General features: G+C 42.0%; 1 protein-coding gene across 3 annotated transcripts in view; it reads right to left on the reverse strand.

The window, feature by feature from the left end:
• LOC139408553 (microtubule associated serine/threonine kinase family member 4) overlaps window positions 1–11,301 on the reverse strand; it is a 168,820-nt gene extending 157,519 nt beyond the window's left edge. For all 3 annotated transcript variants that reach the window (XM_071152579.1, XM_071152578.1, XM_071152577.1), the window contains exon 1: window positions 10,866–11,301. In XM_071152579.1, the coding sequence (XP_071008680.1) occupies window positions 10,866–11,102 (237 nt within the window). In that variant the 5' untranslated portion in view covers window positions 11,103–11,301. The remainder of the gene's footprint in view (window positions 1–10,865) is intronic.
• Window positions 11,302–27,402: the final 16,101 nt, after the last annotated feature.

Genomic DNA, 27,402 nt, shown 5'->3' on the forward strand with positions numbered 1-27,402 from the left:
CTCCTGGTGAGGTGGCGGATGGTCTCCTGAGGGATCTCCTCCCAGACCTGGACTAAAGCATCCGCCAACTCCTGGACAGTCTGTGGTGCAACGCTACGTGGTTGGTGGATGGAGCGAGACATGATGTCCCAGATGTGCTCAATTGGATTCAGGTCTGGGGAAGGGGCGGGCCAGTCCATAGCATCAATGCCTTCCTCTTGCAGGAACTGCTGACACACTCCAGCCACATTGTCTTGCATTAGGAGGAACCCAGGGCCAACCGCACCAGCATATGGTCTCCAAGGGGTCTGAGGATCTCATCTCGGTACCTAATGGCAGTCAGGCTACCTCTGGCGAGCACATGGAGGGCTGTGCAGCCCCCCCAAATAAATGCCACCCCACACCATGACTGACCCACTGCCTGGAGGATATTGCAGGCAGCAGAACGTTCTCCACGGCGTCTCCAGACTCTGTCACGTCTGTCACATGTGCTCAGTGTGAACCTGCTTTCATCTGTGAAGAGCACAGGGCGCCAGTGGCAAATTTGCCAATCTTGGTGTTCTCTGGCAAATGCCAAACGTCCTGCACGGTGTTAGGCTGTAAGCACAACCCCCACCTGTGGACGTCGGGCCCTCATACCACCCTCACGGAGTCTGTTTGACCGTTTGAGCAGACACATGCACATCTGCTGCTGGGTTGTTGCCCTCCTACAGCCTCCTCCACATCTCCTGATGTACTGGCCTGTCTCCTGGTAGCGCCTCCATGCTCTGGACACTACACTGACAGACACAGCAAACCTTGCCTACAGCTCGCATTGATGTGCCATCCTGGGTGAGCTGCACTAACTGTGCCACTTGTGTGGGTTGTAGACTCCGTTTCATGATACCACTAGAGTGAAAGCACCGCCAACATTCAAAAGTGACCAAAACATCAGCCAGGAAGCATAGGAACTGAGAAGTGGTCTGTGGTCACCACCTGCAGAACCACTCCTTTATTGGGGGTGTCTTGCTAATTGCCTATAATTTCCACCTGTTGTCTATTCCATTTGCACAACAGCATGTGGAATTTATTGTCAATCAGTGTTGCTTCCTAAGTGGACAGTTTGATTTCACAGAAGTGTGATTGACTTGGAGTTACAGTGTGTTGTTTAAGTGTTCCCTTTATTTTGAGCAGTGTATATAGTTAGCTGGCTAACTAACTATATCTACTGAAACAGATTGTCGTTTTGCTATGTTTTGGGGAAAGAACATTGTTAGCATCCATGAGCTAGCAAGCTTTCTTTATGACCAGCACTGTAGGTGCGCAAGACAACTTTACCAGCATCATAGTATGCGTATCAATGAATCGTTGTGACATATGAAATACGAGTGATGGTGTAATAACTACGTAAACATTTTTATAAACAAGTTAAATTATTATTCTCAAATGATTGCCTCGCCTGGTTCACTACTTCTCTGATGGAGTTCAGTGTGTCAAATCAGAGGGCCTGTTGTCCGGATCTCTGACAGTCTCTATGGGTGTGCCACAGGGTTCAATTCTCAGGCCGACTCTTCTCTGTATACATCAATGATGTCGCTCTTGCTGCTGTTGATTCTTTGATCCACCTCTACACAGACGACACCATTCTGTATACATCTGGCCCTTCTTTTGGACACTTAACAAACCTCCAGACGAGCTTCAATGCCATACAACTCTCCTTCCGTGGCCTCCAACTGCTCTTAAATGCAAGTAAAACTAAATCCATGCTCTTCAACCGATCGCTGCCCGCACCTACCTGCCCGTCCTGCATCACTACTCTGGACGGTTCTGACTTAGAATTAGTGGACAACTACAAATACCTAGGTGTTTGGTTAGACTGTAAACTCTCCTTCCAGACTCACATTAAAATCTCCAATCCTAAACTAAATCTAGAATCAGCTTGCTATTTCGCAGCAAAGCATCCTTCACCCATGCTGCCAAACATACCCTCGTAAAACTGACCATCCTACCTATCCTCGACTTCGGCGATGTCATTTATAAAATAGCCTCCAGCACTCTACTCAACAAATTGAATGCAGTCTATCACAGTGCCATCCGTTTTGTCACCAAAGCCAAATATACTACCCACCACTGCGACCTGCACGCTCTCGTTGGCTGGCCCTCGCTTCATACTCGTCGTCAAACCCACTGGCTCCTGGTCATCTACAATTCTCTGCTAGGTAAAGCCCCACCTTATCTCAGCTCATTGGTCACCATAGCAGCGCCCACCTGTAGCACGCGCTCTAGCAGGTATATCTTATTAGTCAACCACAAAGCCAATTACTCCTTTGGCCGCCTCTCCCTCCAGTTCTCTGCTGCCAAGGACTGGAATGAACTGCAAAAATCCCTGAAGCTGGAGACTCAGATCTACCTCACTAGCTTTAAGCACCAGCTGTCAGAGCAGCTCACAGATCACTACACCTGTACATAGCCCTTCTGTAAATAGCCCATCCAACTACCTCATCCCCATACTGTATTTATTTATTTATTTATCTTGCTCCTTCGCACCCCAGTAGCTCTACTTGCACATTCATCTTTTGCACATTCTACCATTCTAGTGTTTAATTGCTATATGGTAATTACTTCGCCACCATGGCCTATTTATTGCCTTACCTCTCTTATCCTACCTCATTTGCACATGCTGTATATAGACTTAACTGTATTGTTGACTGTATGTTTTGTTTATTCCATGTATAACTCTGTGTTGTTGTATGTGTTGAACTGCTTTGCTTTATCTTGGCCAGGTCGCAGTTGCAAATGAGAACTTGTCTCAACTAGCCTACCTGGTTAAATAAAGGTGAAATAAAAATTGAAAAATTGTGATGTGCAGTCATATTCAGGTCCTGGTTGGTCAAATGGTGTTTTTCGACACGTCAAATAGTGTTATTTGACGTGTATCTTTTTTGACACGCAAAGACCATAGAAATCCTGGTTGAGAATGAAACAACTGAACAACGAAACAGCACAGCAATTAAGTGAAAGAAATAGGTTTTGATTATGTTTTTCCTGATAAATGGGGACATATGCCAACAAAATAACTTTTTGGTCAGTGTGGTGTGTGTAAACTTTACTTAACAAGGCAAGTCAGTTAAGAACAAATTATTATTTACAGGTGATGGCCTACCCCGGCCAAACCCGGACAACGCTGGGTCAATTGTGCGCCGCCCTATGGGACTCCCAATCACGTCCGGATTTGATACAGCCTGGATTCGAACCAGGGACTGTAGTGACGCCTCTTGCACTGAGATGCAGTGCCTTAGACCGCTGCGTCCATGTGTGTGTGTTAACTATAACTGTACTAGAATGCTTAAAAATGTTAAATATCGGTATTGTTTTTTTTGGTCAAGGAACATATTGGATATTGGGATCGGCCAAAAATGTTATATCGGTGCGTCACTAAAAAGAAGCCAACAAGTACTCGGCCCATGAGGGAACTCCTTCAAGAGTGTTGGAAAAGCATTCCTCATGAAGCTGGTTGAGAGAATGCCAAAAGTGTGCAAAGCTATCAAAGGCTACTTTGAAGAATCTAAAATATATTCTGATTTGTTTAACACTTTTTGGGTTACTACATGATTTCATGTGTTATTTCATAGTGTGTCTTCACTATTATTCTACAATGTAGAAAATAGTAAAAATAAAGAAAAACCCTTTAATGAGTAGCTGTTCAAACTTTTGACTGGTGCTGTAAATTCAATGCTACTGTCACAAAACTAGCATCAAGGTAAAAAAAAATGATATCTGACTCTATACACGGATAATTCACAGTTATTGCTCTGTGCTGAAAGTGCTATATCTTGAAAAACTTGAATGCTGACATGCACATTTTTGGTTAATAAACAAAAACACTAAAAGAGTTGAGTGAACTATACATTCAAGACTTCCACACACAGTGTGTACTTAGTGTATGTGCAACAGTTCAGTCATATGGTATTAATAACCTAGTAATAAAGAATACAACTCCAGTACATCTCCCTTCCTCAACCACCTGGGAGTCCACACAGTCCCGCTGGTAGTAGTGGGGAGGATATTCAGACCTCTTTTCTCAGGGTCTCCAGCACAACACACCACGTTCCTCACGACCTTGTCACCCAACATCTGTCTGCCTCAACTCTCACCCCATTCCACTATTTGCTGAAGCACACACACACACACACACACACACACAGGAGAGAGCAAAAGAGACACACCCTCCTAAGAGGTCAGAGAGGTTTGGTCTGAAAAACAACATCAACACGCATAAGTTCAAGTCACACAAAACCAATGTCCCTTTGGGCAATAGGAATCCTCAAGGGAGGTTCCACTTCCAAATGGCCCCCTGTTCACTTTGTAACCTCTGGTGCATTGACAGTGGAACTCCATGTCCTCTCTAGTAAGATCTTCAGCAGGCTTTGAACCCTTACACCCTTCTCCTTCTCAATGGGGATTCAGATTCCTGTGTTGACATTATCTAATGCTGAACAGAAACAGACCTTTTCCTATAGGGTTCGTATTCCTATCCAAACTGGCTTCAGTAGCCCCAAGACGCTATTTAAGATATATGTAACATCAATACCGACCTAGGAGTCAGACCCCGAAATGTGTCAGTTTTGTATGTTTAAACTTTTAAAATAGATAGCTACAATAGCGTATGTGATACTTGGATATAGGCCTATGCCGGTAATAGCCATTACATCATGACCTTCTACTTACTTAGAAATAAATTATCCTAACAAAGACGGTGAATACTAAATATAGTGAGGAACAGGAAAAACTAAGTAAAATGTGACTGCAGAAGGCCCACAGAGCTTAACTCGACATCAACAGTACATTCTCACTGCACAGGCCTATACAGTTACACACTGACATCACTTATCATGTAGTGACCAGGACATGTTTCCCAGGACAAGGCCTTATGTACGTCTCCACCGGTATCCCTTCATTAATTAGCCTACCAGTTCTATTCAGCTCACTCTTGACTTTGGCGTCTGGACAAAGGCTTTAACGAGTGTTTGTATACTGTCGTTAAAACAAATATTGATAGTCTGGCAAACTTGGCTAGCTACTTCTGTTGGTGCAGGTTAATAAAGGAAGCAGCATATGTTCTAAATAAATGGGTAAAGTCATATGAATGATAGGACTTCAGGCAAAACAAGTGTCCTCAAATGCTAGCAAGCTACAGTATGACTGGAAACCTTCTAGCTGGCACTTTTATTACCTCCATTCTTTGCCTGAGGACGACGAATCATTAACTTTGTTTTGTATGACAAGACTTCTGTTGTGGTAATCGTCACATCTGACTTTAGATTGAACGAAACCATAGGATGAGGGGAAAACAAGTTATACCCCATCGTGGCTTTATTAAACATTTTTATTAAGCAATAAGGGATGAAGGGGTGTGGTATATGGTCATTAGACCATAGCTAAGGGCTGTCCTTAAGCATGACTCGACGCGGCATGCCTGGATACAGCCCTTAGTCATGGTATATTGGCCATATACCACAAACCCCTGAGGTGCCTTACAGTTATTATAAACTGGTTACCAACATAATTAGAGCCATAAAAATATTTTTTTTCAGATAATCAGCATTCAGGGCCCGAACTACCAAGTTTATAATATATATCATGCCTCAATCCAACACCAACACCCACATGATAAAGAGAATGAAAGAGAACAGACAGATACACATCTGAAATTCTCTTTACCCAGGTAGGTTGAAAAACAAAGTTAGACAGATCTTTTAACAGAACATCAAATTGAATGTGGATATCAAGCTGCGATTACATAACAAGGCATAAATAATTCAAAAAGCGCCAACATCTAGGTAGACCCCAGCAGCAGATTAAAATTCAACTGCTGTAGTGTACTGTAGACAGTAAAAACACAGCTAGAGCCCACAGCCCACACAAAACAAGGGCTTGAGAAGCACCACTAGCCACCAACCAAAACACTCCTGTCGGAACCAACCGATCCAATATATAGTGTCTTACCCAGAGAGGTACAATATTATACATGTATTATTGGAGATAATACATGTTCTATTAATAGTGTGGTCTTACCTTAAAACCTTCAGAAACAGGTAAATCACCTATGGTCCAATTCCGCCTTAGGGCCATGATCTTTGATAGTCTAATACCGTCCCTCTGTAATATCACTTTAAAAGTCTGCCATTGCAGCCAGTGTGTGAGGACTGTAGTGTGGACTAGAACTGGACCAGTGTTGGATTGGATGAAAAGGCAGAAATTAAAGTTCCATCCTGTAATGACATCACCCCCCACCATAGAGAGCCAGAGGCGTTCTTAAATAGATTGACAGTTAATCCTCTTAACCATTCACTGACACTGGATGTGCCTTATGGACAGCCCCGACTGACTAGCTGCTAAAACAACGGGCTGGGTAATTACAGGCAGGCAGTAATGACATCACAACAAGGAGTTCATCAGTGTTTGGGGGGAAATGGATACAATTGGGACTGATGATGTACAGTGGGAGAGAGAGAGTGAGAATGATTATTAACTTGGTGTTCTGTACACAACACATTTTAAGCTTTATCTCTAGGGTGAGAGAAAAGCTAAATCCTGCAATTTGATCCTCTTTCCCTCAGTTTCTTCCTTAAAGGACATGTGTTTATGGTGAAATTCAAGAAAATAATGCAGTTTAACCCCCCAGACCATTACATAAGAAATATAAGGCAATGGAATAACAAATCAGGCACACCTTGGATGATGTAAAACACTTGCTGTTCCTAGCCTCAATACAACATGGTGAATATTCTGAAACTGGGTCCAGTCTCTCATTGTCAATTCATTACTTGAATATTACAATCACTTGGAAGTGCGACAGATTGGAGAAAAATGATGGACTTGGAAAGAGCTGAGTGATGGGCTACACTCCTCTCCTTAACCTTTCACAACTCATTAGAATCACAAAAGGAAAAACCACAACATGATTAGTGTACAAATAAGAATCAACACGTAGTCCATTTCTCTCACACAAGGGAAATCAGGCATACAGGGGGATTGAGGAGCAGAAAACAAGCTGTTCTGATCTGGAACGAGCCAACAGACATGAAAAAAACATGGCTGTTGTAAACACCCGGAAAACATTTCAGTACTAGTGTTGAAAGGAGGATACTTTCAGATGGCATTGTGATAGAGTTGACTAACACTGTGCTCATCTGGTATTGAAATTCAAAAGGTAAAAGCATCATTTTCTCAATCATCCCACCAAGATGTTTCAAATCCTTCACTTCATTTTAGGACATTGTGTGAAATAGTCTGCGCTATAATTGCAGAGGTCCGGGATCAGTTTTATTCCCATTGTGACTGACTACAAGGTCTGCCAAGTCCGCCCATATTTAATCAAATCAAAACATCTCCTTCCAAATGAGAAGTGGGTTTTCTTGACCAGGACTCTTTCCAACACAGTAGCCTCCTCTTTCCTGGACCTTTCCTTATATGCCAAACATCCATTACTGTAGCCATATCTGGCCGGACCACCAGGAGCAGTTTACATGAGGTAAGTGTAGACAGAGACAGTCCTGCTAAGAAGATGCAGCTGGACTGATATAAACACAGAGTCCAATTAAAGTTTGTGTTTCCTTTGTCATTCAGTAGTCTTTTCCCCAAATAAAATAATGATTTTGGGGTACTGTAAAAACCTGCTACTACCAGTTAAGACTCCGATAGATGCTACCCATTTTTAGAATAAGAAGTGTGTGTGTGTGTGTGTGTGTACGTGTCCCTGTATGTGCATGCGTGAGCAGTTGTTAGTAAACAAAGAGTGCATAAACACCGCTAGAGCATGTGTTCCGTTTGAATAGAGGCCCTCAGTCCAACACAAAACCAGCCGGAGGAGATGACACATAAGCCACTCTTCCCAGAAGCCTTTCCCTCTTTAACCCCCTTAAGGGTATGACGTAAGTCACAGATCAGGGGTTAGAGGTTAGGCTATGTCCCCAACGGTGGTCACCTGACAGATTTAGAGGGGTAAAGGTGCATTGACGAGTTGAATTAGCTCTGGGTAGGAGTCACCCTTAAATACAGATCTACTATCAGACTACCCTACTCCCAATATAAGCCTTAGACATTAGGCAGGGAAAAAATATAACTGACCATTGGCAGGGTGTAAATTTTGCCATATTGCTTAAACCTATCCAGTCATTTCAGATCTACAGAAGTACTTAACCCTTAAGTGGTGGGGTTAAGGATCGATTTGGAATTCAACAGTAGTTTTGTCCAGCCAATGAGTGAATGGTGACTCCGACAAGTGTTTGAAATGTTGCAGATCCTGAACACACCCCCTGGTTAGATCAGCAAGGTTAAACTCTAAACCAATTGAGCTGATCAGAACCAGTGAAACCAGTCTGAACTGGGAAGGCAATCCAATTAAGCTATTTAAAAGAGATTTGTCTGCCTAATTCACTTCGTTCTCAGTAGCATCATTGCCAGGCAAGCCTCAGGCAAAGAGTATTTTCTATTTCCTCAAACAATGCACATCTTAGGAGTTTAATGTCTAACTCTTACTTAATGGTTGTCAATAAATATATAGAGAGGGCTTATTTTTCATACACACTAGTGCCGGGACAATACCAGTATCGTAATATTTAATAACCTGAGGTATATAAAATATTGCATGGAAAATAAATAAATGTTTCCAACATTTGGGCTGTTTTCTTAAAGAAGTTGAATCCACCTTGTGTTTTGTTTTCTTAACATTATACTAATGAGTATCGTCCCAACCTTAGCACTCACACACAAGGCTACAGATTTATGTTTAAAGTCTCAGGGGGTGCTCTTCCCTTCGACAAAGCCAGGATATATTTACCCAAAACACTTCAACACCAAAGGATAGCCTGGGAACGTCAAACAATAACTTCTCTCTACGACAACAAAGCAAAGCAGTGGATATTCAGAATGTAGGCTATTGCATATGCTCAGCTGTTGAGGACCTTGTGCATATTGCGTATTGAGCATGGCTGGCGAGTGAGCAGAATTGAATGGAAGAATCTCCGTGTTGTGAATATGAACTGTCCTTTCAGTACATAGTCCATATCCCCAGCCGACTTCATGCTGACATTTTTCCCAAAGCTGAGCCATGTCATAAACAGTAATCATTAGGGATGCTTTGCAGGTTGCTATGAAAAAAAGACTGAAACATGAAGTAGCCTTTGTTATCACACAACACACCAGGAACTGGCGAGAGATCAATTTGCCCTAACTAATTGTCTTGGGGACTTCCAATATCCCCCTGACAGCTAACCATATGAATCAATCAGCCTACTGTGTCACTATAAGGCTACTGGGAGTATCACTAATCAAAAAAATAATTTAAAATGACAACTGTGGACAGCTCGGCATAAACGTAAAATGAGACACTAAATGGCCAAAAGTAGGTGGACACCCCTTCAAATTAGTGGATTTGGCTATTTCAGCCACTCCTGTCGCTAAAAATCAAGCACACAGCCATCCAATCTCCATAGACAAACATTGGCAGTAGAATGGCCTTACTGAAGAGCTCAGTGACCTTCAACATGGCACCGTCATAGGATGCCTCCTTGCCAACAAGTCAGTTCGTCAAATATCTGCCTTTCTAGAGCTGCCCCGGTCAATTGTAAGTGCTAGGCCACATAAACTCACAGAATGGGACCGTGTCTAAAGATTGTCTGTGCTCGGTTGCAACACTCACTCCCTAGTTCCAAGCTGCCTCTGGAAGCAAAGTAAGCACAATAACTGTTTGTTGGGAGCTTCATGAAATGGATTTCCATGTCCAACCAGCGGCACACAAGCCTAAGATCACCATGTGCAACACCAAGCGTTGGCTGGAGTGGTGTAAAGCTCATTGCCATTGGACTCTGGAGCAGTGGTTCCCAACCAGGGGTACAAGGACCCCTGGGAATACTTGAGCTATCCACAGGGGGTACTTGGGAAGACTAATGAGACTATAGGTCTACTAGTAAAATGCACATGAAGGGGTACTTCAGGCAGAGCAAAACTCAGTTGGTGGTACAGTAACCAAAAAATGTTGGGAATCACTGCTCTGGAGTGATGAACCACGCTTCACCATCTGGCAGTCTGGTTTGGCGGATGCCAGGAGAACACTACCTGCACGAATGCATAGTGCCACTGTAACGTTTGGTGGATGATGAATAATGGTCTGGGGCTGATTTTCATGGTTCGGGCTAGGCCCTTAGCTCCAGTGAAGGGAAATATTAACACTACAGCATACAATGACATTCTAGATGAGTCTGTGATTCCAACTTTGTGGCAACAGTTTGGGTTAGGCCCTTTCCTGTTTCAGCATGACAATAGCCCAGTGCACAAAGCGAAGTCCATACAAAAATGGTTTAAGATCGATGTGAAAGAACTTGACTGGCCTGCACAGAGCCCTGACCTCAACCCCATCAAACTTCTTGGGAAGAATTAGAACTGAGACTGCAAGCCAGCCTAATCGCCCAACATCAGTGCCCAACCTCACTAATGTTCTTGTGGATGAATGGAAGCAAGTCCCCGCAGTGATGTTCCAACATGTAGTGGAAAGCCTTCCCAGAAGAATGGATGCTGTTATAGCAGCAAAGGGGGACTAGCTCCATATTAATGCCCATGAATTTGTAATGAGATGTTCGACAAGCAGGTGTCCACATACTTTTGGTCATGTAATGTAGATCCCTCTGTAGTCTAAATAATATTTTAGCAGAATATTAAGCAACTTGATTTCGTATTTCCCACATCAGTGCACATACGCAGCAAGGCATGGTTATCAATTGCGAGGGCAGGCAGGCACGCACACACACACACTCTCTTGCCCTTCAAGCCACTTCACCCAAAACCATTGACATTATATAGGCTAATTTAAACGTTTAATGGGTAAATTACACGTTCGCACTCTTTACCATTTCGTCGTCTCCTTCTTCCCCATATTCTTTATTCCCCGTTTCCACCTCGTCGTCTGCCACACTCTTTTCTTCTTTCCCTTCTGCTTTTATAGTTTCGAAGTCTGAAGCGTGTTGGCCGTTGAAATCATCGTCATTTTGGTGCTCTTCTTGTATGCCTTCTCCCTCTGACAAGGTTTCAGACCCTGAAGAGGACTGGCTCCCGCTGTCGTTTCCAAACAAGTGTTGTTCCTCCATAATGTTTAAATGTAGTCTACAGACACCTATCACGCCAGCATGTCAAAGTCACCGCGTAGGCTAATGTCTACCTGCACACCTGTCCTTTGAAGTCATGTTGAGGATTGAATGCACGGTGTTGCACGGACACCGTTGGAAAGTTCCATTCAGTGAGGTCCAGGGGCTACGACACAGCCGTCTGTCTCATCGTTGGCTGAGTGCAATCTGTCTGGCAAAAAGCGCCTGGAATTGGATTCATTTCATAACTCCGCCTACCAAAACATGGGAACTGACCCGCTGTGCGCCTCTTGCATTGGCCCCGATGTGTAATACTCAATCAAATGAAAGAGACTTTTGTGAGTTTTGCTCCTGTTGACACGCAGACATGAACTTGGCCACATTTTAGCAGCGGACCGTTCTTGCAAGGGTAGTACCTGAGCACTCTGTAGGGCCTATTATGACCTCTCCCAAGGGTCTCAACCTTGATTTGTTATGGGACTGGGAGAAAGTGCACTTTCAATGGGTTTCTACTTTCAACTCCACCACATGCTGTTTCTACTTCCAGCTCCCCCCAGTCTCTCAGGCCTGTGTTGGGTGTGCTTTTAATTTAGATTGTTCAATGCTTTTTTATTCCATTATTATTGTTTGCTAAACTACTTTATCACTTTGTTTGCTGATGTGTTTTGTTTCTGATTTCTGACTCACATACTAAAATGAATTAGATGCCTCTTAAGTGCTACCCACACACACATACACTGATGAGGAGAATAGGGCACTGGGATCGTTTGAAATAGTGATAAACAACTGAAAAACGGGGGTCTGATTAATTCGAGGTATTGAGTAATAATGTGTGATGTCCAGGACTTGTTGCCGCAATCATGATTTTCAATCTTTACACAAGATGGATGCAACCAGCTTCAGGGCCTCTAGAAGTGGGTAAACATGCTGTTATTTGGGTGTAGTCATTAGCCTTTGACAGAACTCTCTCTGGGAAACTGTATCCGTCCTGTCCTACCTGTTTTGTTTATGCAAATACCATACAAATCACCAAGCCCCCAATACTGAATAACCTTATTCTAAAGAAGAGGTCCAATCTCAATCTCTGGAGGGTTGAAAACCGGACTGGTACCTACCAATGCTGACCCCAAATTAAGTCATAGTTTACAAGTTCCTGGTACGCAAGGGATGGGGAAACACTGCTTTAAAACCTGTCATCTACCCTCTGCACGTGTCTGTTTTCTATCTTCTCTCAGTCCCTGTTCCACAGTTGTACACTACAACTGTTTGCCAGACCAGACTAGTTCTGAATACCAATTTAGTTGATTTGCAGTTGTACTATAGAGACCTCTCTTATTTACTTGATGTACTGGTCCAAAGGTGATTCAGCTATGACATCACCAAATAAGGCAACTGTTTATAGGCTTTCCAATTCCAGTCCTTGAGACCTACTGAGGTCGGCAATATGTTGTTCCAGCCCAGCACTTAAGCACATTTCAAACAATCAACTTAGTCTTAGACCATGAGAAGAGGAATTTGGTGTGTTAGTGCTGGGCCAGAACAAAATGTGCACCCCTGTGGAGCCCCCCCCCCCCCCCCCCCCCCCCCCCCCGCGCACTAATCCAACTAATTTGAATCACCATGTTTGCTACCCTTTAGATTGGGATCCTAACGGAAACCACTGTTTGTTTCGCTATAGTTTCACTATTGAATTCAATTTGGATTCCAGGCTAGCTACACTGTGTTGTGTTCTTTCCTAGTCTGGTCTCTTAGCCCTGAGCATAAGCTGATTTTAACAGCACCCTACAATGTGCTGCACATTGTCTGAAGTCTGAAGTTCACCATGACTATGGCTTGCTAAACTGCCTGTCTGCTACATTACCAAATATCTTCTTATGTGGAAAGTGCACAGAGCCTAATACAATTTTCCAGTTTACATGCTAATAATTTCTGCAGGCGAACACTTACACTGCTGAGGCAAAGATACTGCCACGGCTTGTAATGTCCTACACCTTTTTGTGCTTAGCAATGATGATAACTCAATGATATTGAGTTTTTAGAGGACACATTTTTTTAAATTAATGTTGTTGTGTTTATTGAAACTATTGTATCATTCAACATCTCTTGTAATCTTGTTATTTTTTACATTTACCTGTGATCCCCTTTTCAGAGGAAAGTTAGGGAGAAATGCTTTTATTATTTGTCATATTGAATGTGGTGTTATGGTGCAATGCTCAATGGTCTGCTTGTTGACATTTGTGCTATCATGTTGTCCACTAGGGGGTAGTGTCAACCAATAGAATATGTGCAAAATACAGTGTGGGTAATAGGGACAAGTAGTGTCTATCTAACATAGATTTTCTGGTTTGCACTTGCAACTTGTGTGATTTCATAACCTGTTTCTGTTTAGGTACGTGGCCAACTGAGTGCAGGTGGGCTCTCCCATCAACATGATGCTCCTACTGCTCCTGCCTCAAATACACGCACGCACGCACGCACGCACGCACGCACGCACGCACACACACACACACACACACACACACACACACACACACACACACACTATTAGGAATGTTCTCCCTATTTACATGGTTGTGTGTCAGAGGTGAGGGATGATAAGCAAGTGTTTGAGAAGAGGTGTCTGGTGTGAGAGGAGAACATGCAGATGCACTCCAAGTTCCTGGACTGAAAGGTGACATATTTGTCTTTCCCTATACCCTACCATCACCTCCTACTCTCACCTAGCCCCTTACACTTAAACCACTAACCCCTAAGTTTCCAACCTGACCTGATCTGTGTGTTACAGGAGGAGTTGAAGGCAGAACATGCCTCGTACCTGCGTAAGCACCCGGAGCTCGACTTATTGCGGTTGCTGTTACTACTGAAACCGAGCGGCGTCTTCATCTTTGTCTGACTTCACCCTCTTCCCCTCCCCTCGGGGGGACCTTCAACACCTCCTCACCTTGAGGACACATACTGTGGCTGCGTCTCAATAGTCTAGTAGTTTCCTCTCACAGTCACTTTAGTGAGGACAATACTGTTCTGGTTAGCACTTGACGCTAGTATGTACAGAGACCCTCAATCATCAATGCTTTTATGGATGTTTTGTATTTTATTTTGTGATACTGTTTTTACTGTTCTACTGTTTTTGCTTGTATTAGCTGTGCAAAAAAATTATGATCAACTCTATTGAGTTGAGAGTTACAGTTATGTCAGTTGGTGTGAATAAAATGCAATTTCTTATTTTAGGTATTGTATATTTTCCATGCTTTATTTCTGTTAGGAACTTCATCCTCAAGTGTGATAATTTATCCTCGACTGCTACTTTGCTCTGGCTCTGATGTGATCACCTCAGACATTTGTAAGTTATAAATTAAGGTAATGCTAGGTCTGTATGATCTGGTTTCTGAATGGAATACTACTGTCAATTGGCCATTACAAAATTAGACAGGACATCATGGTTTTGGTGTCCTTTAAACTTTAACCACTAGTTCTGATTTAACCACAAAAGATTGAAGGCCATGGGCTTATCTTGGTGGAAAGCAGAAAATGTTGCCAAGGACCATCAGGCATGGAAAGTGCTTGTTGTTGCATTATGCCCCACAGGAAGCAAAGTACTGTACTTGCTATAGTCCTTGTCTCCAATGCTGATAAACCTATGTGTAACACGTGCTGTTGGATGTGCAAGGACTATCAGCTAAATTAAACGCAAATTACAAAAGATTATAGTGTCACCAACACACTTCTTTCAGTGTAGCAGTTAGTGAGAACGTCAGAGAATACTTACTTCTGCAGACATCGCAGGAAAACTGTGTTTCAGAACGTGCTTCTGAAGGATATGCTGGTGGATGCTAGTCAGAGGCCAACACTGCAGAAAGGGAGTCAGCTGCAAGAACCACTTCCTTTATCTAGCAAAAAACACTCTCGAGGGAAGAGGCCTTTCTCCCCACAGCTTAAAATAAATTAAAACAAATTGAGATGCAGGGCAAAATCTCCTGAATATCATGTCCTTAGAAAATATTAAATAAACATTAAACATTAATTCAATGGATTGGACATGATTTTGAAAGGCACACACCTACATGCATCTACAGTTGAAGTCTTAAGTTTACATACACTTAGGTTGGCGTTAATAAAACTTGCTTTTCAACTACTCAACTTTGTGCAAGACACAAGTCATTCTTCCAATAATTGTTTACAGACAGATTATTTCACTTATAATTCACTGTATCACAATTCCAGTGGGTCAGAAGATTACATACACTAAGTTGACTGTGCCTTTAAACAGCTTGGAAAAATCCAGAAAATTATGTCATGGCTTTAGAAGCTTCTGATGGGCTAATTGACATACAGTGCCTTGTGAAAGTATTCGGCCCCATTGAACTTTGCGACCTTTTGCCACATTTCAGGCTTCAAACATAAAGATATAAAACTGTATTTTTTTGTGAAGAATCAACAACAAGTGGGACACAATCATGAAGTGGAACGACATTTATTGGATATTTAAAACTTTTTTAACAAATCAAAAACTGAAAAATTGGGCGTGCAAAATTATTCAGCCCCCTTAAGTTAATACTTTGTAGCGCCACCTTTTGCTGCGATTACAGCTGTAAGTCTCTTGGGGTATGTCTCTATCAGTTTTGCACATCGAGAGACTGACATTTTTTCCCATTCCTCCTTGCAAAACAGCTCGAGCTCAGTGAGGTTGGATGGAGAGCATTTGTGAACAGCAGTTTTCAGTTCTTTCCACAGATTCTCGATTGGATTCAGGTCTGGACTTTGACTTGGCCATTCTAACACCTGGATATGTTTATTTTTGAACCATTCCATTGTAGATTTTGCTTTATGTTTTGGATCATTGTCTTGTTGGAAGACAAATCTCCGTCCCAGTCTCAGGTCTTTTGCAGACTCCATCAGGTTTTCTTCCAGAATGGTCCTGTATTTGGCTCCATCCATCTTCCCATCAATTTTAACCATCTTCCCTGTCCCTGCTGAAGAAAAGCAGGCCCAAACCATGATGCTGCCACCACCATGTTTGACAGTGGGGATGGTTGTTCAGGGTGATGAGCTGTGTTGCTTTTACGCCAAACATAACGTTTTGCATTGTTGCCAAAAAGTTCAATTTTGGTTTCATCTGACCAGAGCACCTTCTTCCACATGTTTGGTGTGTCTCCCAGGTGGCTTGTGGCAAACTTTAAACAACACTTTTTATGGATATCTTTAAGAAATGGCTTTCTTCTTGCCACTCTTCCATAAAGGCCAGATTTGTGCAATATACAACTGATTGTTGTCCTATGGACAGAGTCTCCCACCTCAGCTGTAGATCTCTGCAGTTCATCCAGAGTGATCATGGGCCTCTTGGCTGCATCTCTGATCAGTCTTCTCCTTGTATGAGCTGAAAGTTTAGAGGGACGGCCAGGTCTTGGTAGATTTGCAGTGGTCTGATACTCCTTCCATTTCAATATTATCGCTTGCACAGTGCTCCTTGGAATGTTTAAAGCTCTGGAAATCTTTTTGTATCTAAACCTGGCTTTAAACTTCTTCACAACAGTATCTCAGACCTGCCTGGTGTGTTCCTTGTTCTTCATGATGCTCTCTGCGCTTTTAACGGACCTCTGAGACTATCACAGTGCAGGTGCATTTATACGGAGACTTGATTACACACAGGTGGATTGTATTTATCATCATTAGTCATTTAGGTCAACATTGGATCATTCAGAGATCCTCACTGAACTTCTGGAGAGAGTTTGCTGCACTGAAAGTAAAGGGGCTGAATAATTTGTAAGGTATTTTAACAAGTAGACTAAAGTAGAAGCTCATCTTTTGTTTGTAAGTATTTTCACTTGGTAATGAGTAATAACAAATTATATAGAAATTGATCGGCAACTATAAAATTAGACTTCACTTTAAATAGCTACATCCTGTATAAAAACTAACTACAACCTATAACAGATATCTCACTTGGATGGAGCGTTCAGAAGCTGATGATTAGATTGTCAGAATGGGTAACATACTTTGTAGGTACACAATCATTACAAGTAAGTACCGCACATTGAATATAGTTGCAGAGAGTCCCTGTAATCCTAGATTCAGATCATTCAGGCTACTGTTGACTCATCCAGCAGTAACGCATATAATTCACTGGCTTGTATGCAAAGCAGTAATTGTTTCAAAACATCTCCTGCCATGTCACTGATGCGTCATGAAACAGTGTTGTTTGATGAAGATATTGTCTGTATAGTTTTTTGGGCCCTTTCCCCCAGCATTGTCCCAGCCATATCTGCTGCAGAAGGAAGAATCAAATTCTTCACAATAGTATGGGGCTTGCCTGTCCTAGCCACTCGGTAGCTCACCATATAAGATGCTTCTAGCCCCTTCTTATTAATCGTATCTGTTGCTTTTATACATGTCTTACAATTCAATAGTCGTCTTTATTCTCGCTCAAAAAACTCCCGTGGCATATTTTTCAAATAGTCATGTTTCGTTTCTAAATGTCTGCGCAAGAGTGAAGGTTTCCTGCGAGAGAGTAACGGTTAATGTGATTAGATGTTAACTATTGACTAGGCTACCTGTATTTGACATTGTGTTGTTATTTTGCTGAACACTAGATGATTTTATTTTATTTTTGGCAGTGAAACAAGGCTACTCATGCGAGAGAAAAAAACTCACCCAAATGTATAGCCCTGTTGAAAAATATAAATGTACTGTTTGAAAATATATATACATATTTTAATGTGAATCACATTTTTATTCGGCGTACCCCCGACTGCATTGCGAGTACCCCAGTTTGAGAATACCTGCGATAGAGGAAATCAAGTCTAGATTTAACTTTAGCCTGCAGCTTTGATATGTGCTGAGAGAAGGACTGTGTACCGTCAAGCCATACTCCCAAGTACTTGTATGAGGTGACTACCTAAAGCTCTAAACCCTCAGAGGGAGTAATCACACCTGTGGGGTGAGGGGCATTCTTATTACCAAACCACATGACCTATTACATGTACTCTGTAGTGTACTATTTTTATTTATTATTATTTCACTTTTATTTAACCAGGTAGGTCAGATGAGAACAAGTTCTCATTTACAACTGCAACCTGGCCAAGATAAAGCAAAGCAGTGCGACAGAAACAACAACACAGAGTTACACATGGAATAAACAAACGTACAGTCAATAACAAAATAGAAAAATCTATGTACAGTGTGGGCAAAAGTAGAAGATTAGGGAGGTAAGGCAATAAATCAAATCAAAATCAAATCAAATGTATTTATATAGCCCTTCTTACATCAGCTGATATCTCAAAGTGCTGTACAGAAACACAGCCTAAAACCCCAAACAGCAAGCAATGCAGGTGTAGAAGCACGGTGGCTAGGAAAAACTCCCTAGAAAGGCCAAAACCTAGGAAGAAACCTAGAGAGGAACCAGGCTATGAGGGGTGGCCAGTCCTCTTTTGGCTGTGCTGTGTGGAGATTATAACAGAACATGGCCAAGATGTTCAAATGTTCATAAATGACCAGCATGGTCAAATAATAATTATCACAGTAGTTGTCGAGGGTGCAACAGGTCAGCACTTCAGGAGTAAATGTCAGTTGGCTTTTCAAAGCCGATCATTAAGAGTATCTCAACCGATCCTGCTGTCTCTAGAGAGTTGAAAACAGCAGGTCTGGGATAGGTAGCACGTCCGGTGAACAGGTCAGTGTTCCATAGCCGCAGGCAGAACAGTTGAAACTGGAGCAGCAGCACGGCCAGGTGGACTGGGGACAGCAAGGAGTCATCATGCCAGGTAGTCCTGAGGCATGGTCCTAGGGCTCAGGTCCTCCGAGAGAGAGAAAGAAAGAAAGAGAGAAAGAGAGAATTAGAGAGAGCATACTTAAACTCACACAGGACACCGGATGAGACAGGAGAAGTACTCCAGATATAACAGACTGACCCTAGCCCCCTGAAACATAAACTACTGCAGCATAAATACTGGAGGCTGAGACAGAAGGGGTCAGGAGACACTGTGGCCCCATCCGGACATGATACCCCCGGACAGGGCCAAACAGGCAGGATATAACTCCACCCACTTTGCCAAAGCACAGCCCCCACACTGCTAGAGGGATATCACCTTCACAAGTGCAGTCTCAGTGCTATGATGGGGTCTAAACCCAGACTTAAACATTTTGTATACATTGTTTGTCTTCAGGAAGGCAATGAGTTGCTGCGCAACAGCTTTTTCTAAAAATGTTTGCGAGGAATGGAAGATTCGTTATAGGCCGATAGTTTTTTATATTTTCTGGGTCAATGTTGGGCTTTTTCAAGAGAGGCTTTATTACTGCCACTTTTAGTGAGTTTGGTACACATCCGGTGGATAGAGAGCCGTTTATTATGTTCAACATAGGAGGGCCAAGCACAGGAAGCAGCTCTTTCAGTAGTTTAGTTGGAATAGGGTCCAGTATGCAGCTTGACGATTTAGAGGCCATGATTATTTTCATCGTGTCAAGAGATATAGTACTAAAACACTTGAGTGTCTCTCTTGATCCAAGGTCCTAGCAGAGTTGTGCAGACTCAGGACAACTGAGCTTTGGAGGAATACGCAGATTTAAAGAGGAGTCCGTAATTTGCTTTCTAATGATCATGATCTTTTCCTCAAAGAAGTTAATGAATTTATTACTGCTGAAGTGAAAGCCATCCTCTCTTGGGGAATGCTGCTTTTTAGTTAGCTTTGCGATAGTATCAAAAATCAATTTCGGATTGTTCTTATTTTCCTCAATGAGGTTGGAAAAATAGGATGATTGAGCAGCATTGAGGGCTCTTCGATACGGCACGGTACTGTCTTTCCAAGCTAGTCGGAAGACTTCCAGTTTGGTGTGGCGCCATTTCCATTCCAATTTTCTGGAAGCTTGCTTCAGAGCTCGGGTATTTTCTGTATACCAGGGAGCTAGTTTTTTATGACAAATATTTTTTGTTTAGTTTTTAGGGGTGCAACTGCATCTAGGGTATTGCGCAAGGTTAAATTGAGTTCCTCAGTTAGGTGGTTAACTGATTTTTGTCCTCTGACGTCCTTGGGTAGACAGAGGGAGTCTGTAAGGGCATCAAGGAATCTTTGGGTTGTCTGAGAATGTATAGCACGACTTTTGATGCTCCTTGGTTGGGGTCTGAGCAGATTATTTGTTGCGATTGCAAAGGTAATAAAATGGTGGTCGGATAGTCCAGGATTATGAGGAAAAACATTAAGATCCACAATATTTATTCCACGGGACAAAACTAGGTCCAGAGTATGACTGTGACAGTGAGTAGGTACAGAGACATGTTGGACAAAACCCACTGAGTCGATGATGGCCCCGAAAGCCTTTTGGAGTGGGTCTGTGGACTTTTCCATGTGAATATTAAAATCACCAAAAATTTGAATATTATCTGCTATGACTACAAGGTCGGAATGGAATTCAGGGAACTCCGTGAGGAATGCTGTATGTGGCCCAGGAGGCCTGTAAATAGTAGCAATAAAAAGTGATTGATTAGGCTGCATAGATTTTATGACTAGAAGCTCAAAAGACGAAAACGGCGTGGGTTTTTTGTCAATTGAAATTTGCTCTCGTAAATGTTAGCAACACCTTCGCCTTTGCGGGATGCACGGGGGACATGGTCACTAGTGTAACCAGGAGGTGAGGCCTCATTTAACACAGTAAATTCATCAGGCCAATCACATCAAGATTATGATCAGTGATTCGTTAATTGACCATAACTGCCTTTGAAGTGAGGGATCTAACATTACGTAGCCCTATTTTGAGATGTGAGGTATCACAATCTCTTTCAATAATGGCAGGAATGGAGGAGGTCTTTATTCTAATGAGATTGCTAAGGCGAACACCACCATGTTTAGTTTTGCCCAACCTAGGTCGAGGCACAGACAAGGTCTCAATGGGGATAGCTGAGCTGACTACACTGACTGCTAGTGGCAGACTCCACAAAGCTGACAGGCTGGCTAACAGCCTGCTGCCTTGCCTGCACCCTATTTCATTGTGGAGCTACAGGAGTTAGAGCCCTGTCTATGTTGGTAGATAAGATGAGAGCACCCCTCCAGCTAGGATGGAGTCCCGTCACTCCTCAACAGGCCAGGCTTGGTCCTGTTTGTGGGTGAGTCCCAGAAAGAGGGCCAATTATCTACAAATTCTATCTTTTGGGAGGGGCAGAAAACAGTTTTCAACCAGCGATTGAGTTGTGAGACTCTGTTGTAGAGCTCATCACTCCCCCTAACTGGGAGGGGGCCAGAGACAATTACTCGATGCCGACACGTCTTTCTAGCTGATTTACACGCTGAAGCTATGTTGTGCTTGGTGACCTCTGACTGTTTCATCCTAACATTGTTGGTGCCGACGTGGATAACAATATCTCTATACTCTCTACACTTGCCAGTTTTAGCTTTAGCCAGCACCATCTTCAGAATAGCCTTAACGTCGGTAGCCCTGCCCCCTGGTAAACAGTGTATGATCGCTGGATGATTCGTTTTAAGTCTAATACGACAGTTAATGGAGTAGCCAATGACTAGGGTTTTCAATTTGTCAGAGCTAATGGTGGGAAGCTTCGGCGTCTCAGACCCCGTAACGGGAGAAGTAGAGACCAGAGAAGGCTCGGCCTCAGATTCCGACTCGCTGCTTAATTGGGAAAACCGGTTGAAAGTTTCTGTCGGCTGAATGAGCGACACCGGTTGAGCATTCCTACAGCATTTCCCTCCAGAAGCCATGAGAAAGTTGTCCGGCTGCGGGGACCTTGCGAGGGGATTTGTACTAACGTTACTATCTGTACTTACTGGTGGTGCAGACGCTGTTTCATCCTTTCCTACACTGAAATTACCCTTGCCTAACGATTGTGTCTGAAGCTGGGCTTGCAGCACAGCTATCCTCGCCGTAAGGCGATCGTTCTCCTGTAAATTATGAGTACAGCGACTGTAATTAGAAGCCATCATGTTAATGTTACTGCTTTGCTTCGGCTGTTGGCCGTCCTGACGAACCATGTCCAGATAAAGCATCCGGAGTGAAAAAGTTGAATGAAAAAAAAAGTTGAGTGAGGAAAAACGAAAAAATATAAACAGTAATTAAAAAGTAAAAACCGTAAAGTTGTCAGGTAGCAAAGTAAGGTTGGAAACAAAACGCACAGCAACACGTAAACAAGTCTACCATAGAGGCCATAGAGGCCATAGATGCAAAATAATTACACTTCAGCATTAGCACTGGAATGATAGATGTGCAGATGATGATGTGCAAGTAGAGATACTGGGGTGCAAAAAGATAAATAACAATATGGGGATGAGGTAGTTGGGTGTGCTATTTACAGATTGGCTGTGTACAGGTACAGTGATCGGTAAGCTGCTCTGACAGCTGATGCTTAAAGTTAGAGAGGGAGATATAAGTCTCCAGCTTCAGTGATTTTTGCAATTCGTTCCAGTCATTGGCATCAGAGAACTGGAAGGAAAGGCGGCCGAAGGAGGTGTTGGCTTTGGGGATGACCAGTGAAATATACCTGCTGGAGCGCGTGCTAAGGGTGGGTGTTGCTATAGTGACCAGTGAGCTGAGATAAGGCAGAGCTTTACCTAGCAAATACTTATAGATGACCTGGATCCAGTGGGTTTGGCGATGAGTATGAAGCGAGGGCCAGCCAACGAGAGCACACAGGTCACAGTGGTGGGTAGTATATGGGGCTTTGGTGACAAAAAGGATGGCACTGTGATAGACTACATTTTAGATTAGATTAGTAGATTTTGGAGGCTATTTTGTGGGGCGCTCAAAATAGTCATTGAGGGGCGCTCATCGACTTTTCTCGATACACCAAACGTTGCAAGTCTGTGTCACTCATTGTCAAAGAGATCCCCTCATTAACCCCTGCAGATGCTATTCACATTCTGGAGAACGATTTCAAGGACTTCGGTGAAGATGGCAAGACAGTGTCTCAGGATGACATCCTCTTCCTGAACAAGCTGAATGATGGTATAAGGAAAAATAGTCATGGCCACTATGAAATACCCTTGCCATTTAAGGAGAGACCCAATCTACCCGACAACAAACAACTCACCATTGTTAAAGGATGAAAGCTTTAAGGAACGTGTCAAGTACATGGATGAGGTCATTGAAAATGGTGACGCGAAAGAAGTTGTAGATGATGGAAATTAAGGCGAGAAATGGTTTACAGCTCATCATGGCGTCTATCATCCTAAAAAGCCAGATAAGCTAAACATAGTAGTTAATTGCATTGCAAAGTACAAGGGAACCAGTTTAAATTACCATCTGCTTCCAGGGCCTGATTTGATGAACAAGCTGAATGGTGTTCTCATGTGTTTTTGACAGCACCTTATTGCATTGATGTGTGACATTGAGAAGATGTTTTACCAATTCCATGTGCCTGAGACTGACCAAAACTATCTGCGCTTCCTTTGGTGGAAAAAGGGAGACATTACTGCACAGCCCCGGTAAGCCCCTGCATTAATACGGCCCTGCTTGTAAAGTATACAGACCTGTTTGATATGATAGATAGCTAGCTTTAGCCTTAGCCTTTAGCCTTTAGCCTAGCTTGGTGGCTTTTAATATAAGCTCCCTGTCTTGACTAACAGTAAAGCCACCAAGTATTGAAGAAAAGCAGCTAGCTAGGTAGCTAGCTAACTAACGTTACTTGTTGGTGGCCCTTATTTATAACTAACCTGGCGAACGCTAGCTAGCTGGAGCAATGGTCTTCTTCTTCATCTTTGGTATCATGTTGTTCCCACATTTTTTTGGTGCATGCCGCCACCTACTGTGCGGTAGTGTGTGTTTAATCATGTTACATTTGTGATACAAAAATAAAAAGGAAGAGGGGAAAGAAGAAATTGCAAAACCAACCAACCCTACTCACCACAATTTCAGAAACATTTTAATTAAAAAAATCTTAAAACTCTTCTGCAGTAAAATCTCATACACCCAGGTACTTCTATGCAACTGCCACCTACACTCATTAAAAACCCACTACCCCATTCCACTACCTTTACCCTATCTGCTCCTGCACTATGCTAATGGCCTGGGAGGATGGGACATCACCACTCAACACACCCTGTAACTCTTCTGAAGTCAAATCTAGTATACCAAAATACAGCTGCCACCATAACATCTATTTTCTATGGTTTACGTTCCATTTCTACAGTACAGTTGATAACCATTTCTATGAATGCTAAGAAATCAACCTTACTAAAGCATAAATCACTCGTTGGCCTATCCCTCTGTGCGGGGTTGGGTAGGTTACTTTCTAAATGTAATCTGTTACAGTTACTAGTTACTTGTCCAAAATTGTAATCAGTAACTTTTTGATGACTTCTCTATTATTCTATAATGTAGAAAATAGTAAAAATAAATAAGCACAGTCCCGGTAAGTCAATCTTAAATGAATCAATGTTTATTGTCAGCGCGATGGAGAGGTTCCAACCAACTCAAAGCACCATAGCACACATGTAAATCAGGAGCTCTGCCTGGGCAGTCCCAGCAGTTGTATTATATATGGCTATACACAGACAAGTTATATTTGCATGATTTAGCATAATTCATGAATCATTTGTTAGATTCATGTGACAGACCAATACCTCGCGAGGCTTCTTCTCTTTAAGCTGAGACCTTGAAACTGAGATCTCTTTCGTTCTCAAAACAAGGTCTAGGCGTACTGCCAAATTGCAGCTACTGATAGTGAGGTTTCGTTCAGTCAGCCAGTTGCATGAACATAGAAATTGGTTTATAGAACAGCACATGAATAGAACACAGAAATTTGTATTAAGAGAAGTAAACATTAAAATTACCATTAAATTACATCCTCGTCACAATTGTAATGTAAGCATTTCGATTTAAGCTTCTATATCAAAATATTCTACACTCCTATTAAAGTAAGGGAAATCAACACAAAAACACTTCATAATTTCAAACCCTTCATTCTGGGTTGTACAATACAATTAGTATGTTAATACTATAATCATAATAAAGGTTATACTTCTATTAATGAGAGTGAGTATCAAAAATGCACACAAGGGATCTGTAGATTCTGAGGTGAATACATTTCTCAATGCTAACCATTGTTTCCATATTTCTTACCACAATTGGGTTGCATTGACCTATGTTTTTCACTAACTGTCCCTGGGACATCAACCTAGTCAAAATATAAAACCCTGTTATTTAAGAATTCTGCTAAGACCTTCAAAACGTTGGTGCTTGCTCATCAGCTCAGTGTTCCACATAATTTAAACTGTTTTTTAAGGGTTTAGATTACCTTACCCTCAACTTGTTAAAAGAAAACAACCTTCAATCATTACTCATCATCCGTATCTACAGATGGAAACGGGGGCTCATTCAGAGTTGGCAGCTCATTAGTTTTACCATCCTCTGGAGGAGCAGAAAACATGATAGCTGCTGAAATCTTAACTGCCAGAGAGGCGCAGATCGCCTTATAGCATGTTAATAACATTTCACAGGGAAGAGAAAGAGAACACATGTTATAACAGTTTCACACCAACCTTGCTAAGAATGAGATTGGGGAAAGGTTAGCCCAAGCTACAATCTAGTGACTTTTCTCATTTCTTAATTTCAAACCCTTCATTCTGGGTTGTACAATCAATTAGTATGGTAATACTATAATCACAATAAAGGTTATACTTCTATTAATGGGAGTGAGTATCAAAAATGCACACAAGGGATCTGTAGATTCTAGGGCACAGCTCTAGCCTTGCCTTTCCAAATCATAATTATAACTATTGATAAATTATCTAAACCAAATTTGGAATGATGTCCTTAGTGCTTCACGTTGGTTCCATCACTTTAATTTAAGACCCTAACCTTTCTCATCACTTATGGTAATGACATATTGGTATTTCAATGCATTCTTAGTTTAAATTACTATACATTTTGCAGTGTGCAGACCTCCACAATCAACCTGATATCCCAAATAAACAATTTTGGAAAGCCTACGATTAATGCAGCTACTGATAGTGAGGATTCGTTCAGTCAGCCAGTTGCATGAACACAGAAATTGGTTTATAGAACAGGACATGAATAGAACACGGAAATTAGTTATAAGAAAAGCACAAACATTAAAATTCCTCTTGCTCAGTTGTGCACCAGGGCCTCCCACTCCTTTCTATTCTGGTTCGAGCCGCAAATTCCATAAAAAGATCATCCATAAAAAATCTGCAATTTCCAGCTACAATAGTCATTTATAACATTAACAATGTCATTAACAAATCAATTTGATGTTATTTTAATGGACAAAAAAATGTGCTTTTCTTTCAAAACAAGGACATTTCTACGTGACCACAAACATTTGAACGGTAGTGTGTATATATATATATACAGTTGAAGTCGGAAGTTTACATACACTGAGGTTGGAATCATTAAAACTCGTTTTTAACCACTCCACATATTTCTTGTTAACAAACTATAGTTTGGCAAGTCGGTTAGGACATCTACTTTGTGCATGACACAAGTAATTTTTCCAACAATTGTTTACAGACATGTTATTTCACTTATAACTCACTGTATCACAATTCCAGTGGGTCAGAAGTTTACATACACTATGTTGACTGTGCCTTTAAACAGCTTGGAAAATTCCAGAAAATGATTTCATGGCTTTAGAAGCCGTGGCCAATATACCACGGCTAAGGGCTGTTCTTAAGCATGACGCAAAGAGGAGTGCCTGGATACAGCCCTTAGCCGTGGTATATTGGCCATATACCACAAACCCCCGAGGTGCCTTATTGCTATTATAAAATGTTTACCAAAGTAATTAGAGCAATAAAAATACATGTTTTGTCATACCCGTGGTATACGGTCTGATATACCACGTCTGTCAGCTAATCAGCATTCAGGGCTCGAACCACCCAGTTTATAAATATATACAGTTGAAGTCGGAAGTTTACATACACATTAGCCAAATAAATTTAAGCTCAGTTTTTCACAATTCCTGACATTTAATCGTAGTTAACATTCCCTGTCTTAGGTCAGTTAGGATCATCACTTTATTTTAAGAATGTGAAATGTCGGATTAATAGTAGAGATAATTATTTATTTAAGCTTTTATTTCTTTCATCACATTCACAGTGGGTCAGAAGTTTACATACACTCAATTAGTATTAGGTAGCATTGCCTTTAAATTGTTTAACTTGAGTCAAACGTTTCGAGGAGCCTTCCACAAGATGCCCACAATAAATTGGGTGAATTCTGGCCCAGAGCTGGTGTAAATGAGTCAGTTTTGTAGGCCTCCTTGCTCACACACACTTTTTCAGTTCTGCCCACAAATGTTCTATTGGATTGAGGTCAGGGCTTTGTGATGGCCACTCCAATACCTTGACTT

This window comes from Oncorhynchus clarkii, chromosome 5 (genome assembly GCF_045791955.1).
Source record: "Oncorhynchus clarkii lewisi isolate Uvic-CL-2024 chromosome 5, UVic_Ocla_1.0, whole genome shotgun sequence".
Taxonomy (NCBI): Eukaryota; Metazoa; Chordata; class Actinopteri; order Salmoniformes; family Salmonidae; genus Oncorhynchus; species Oncorhynchus clarkii.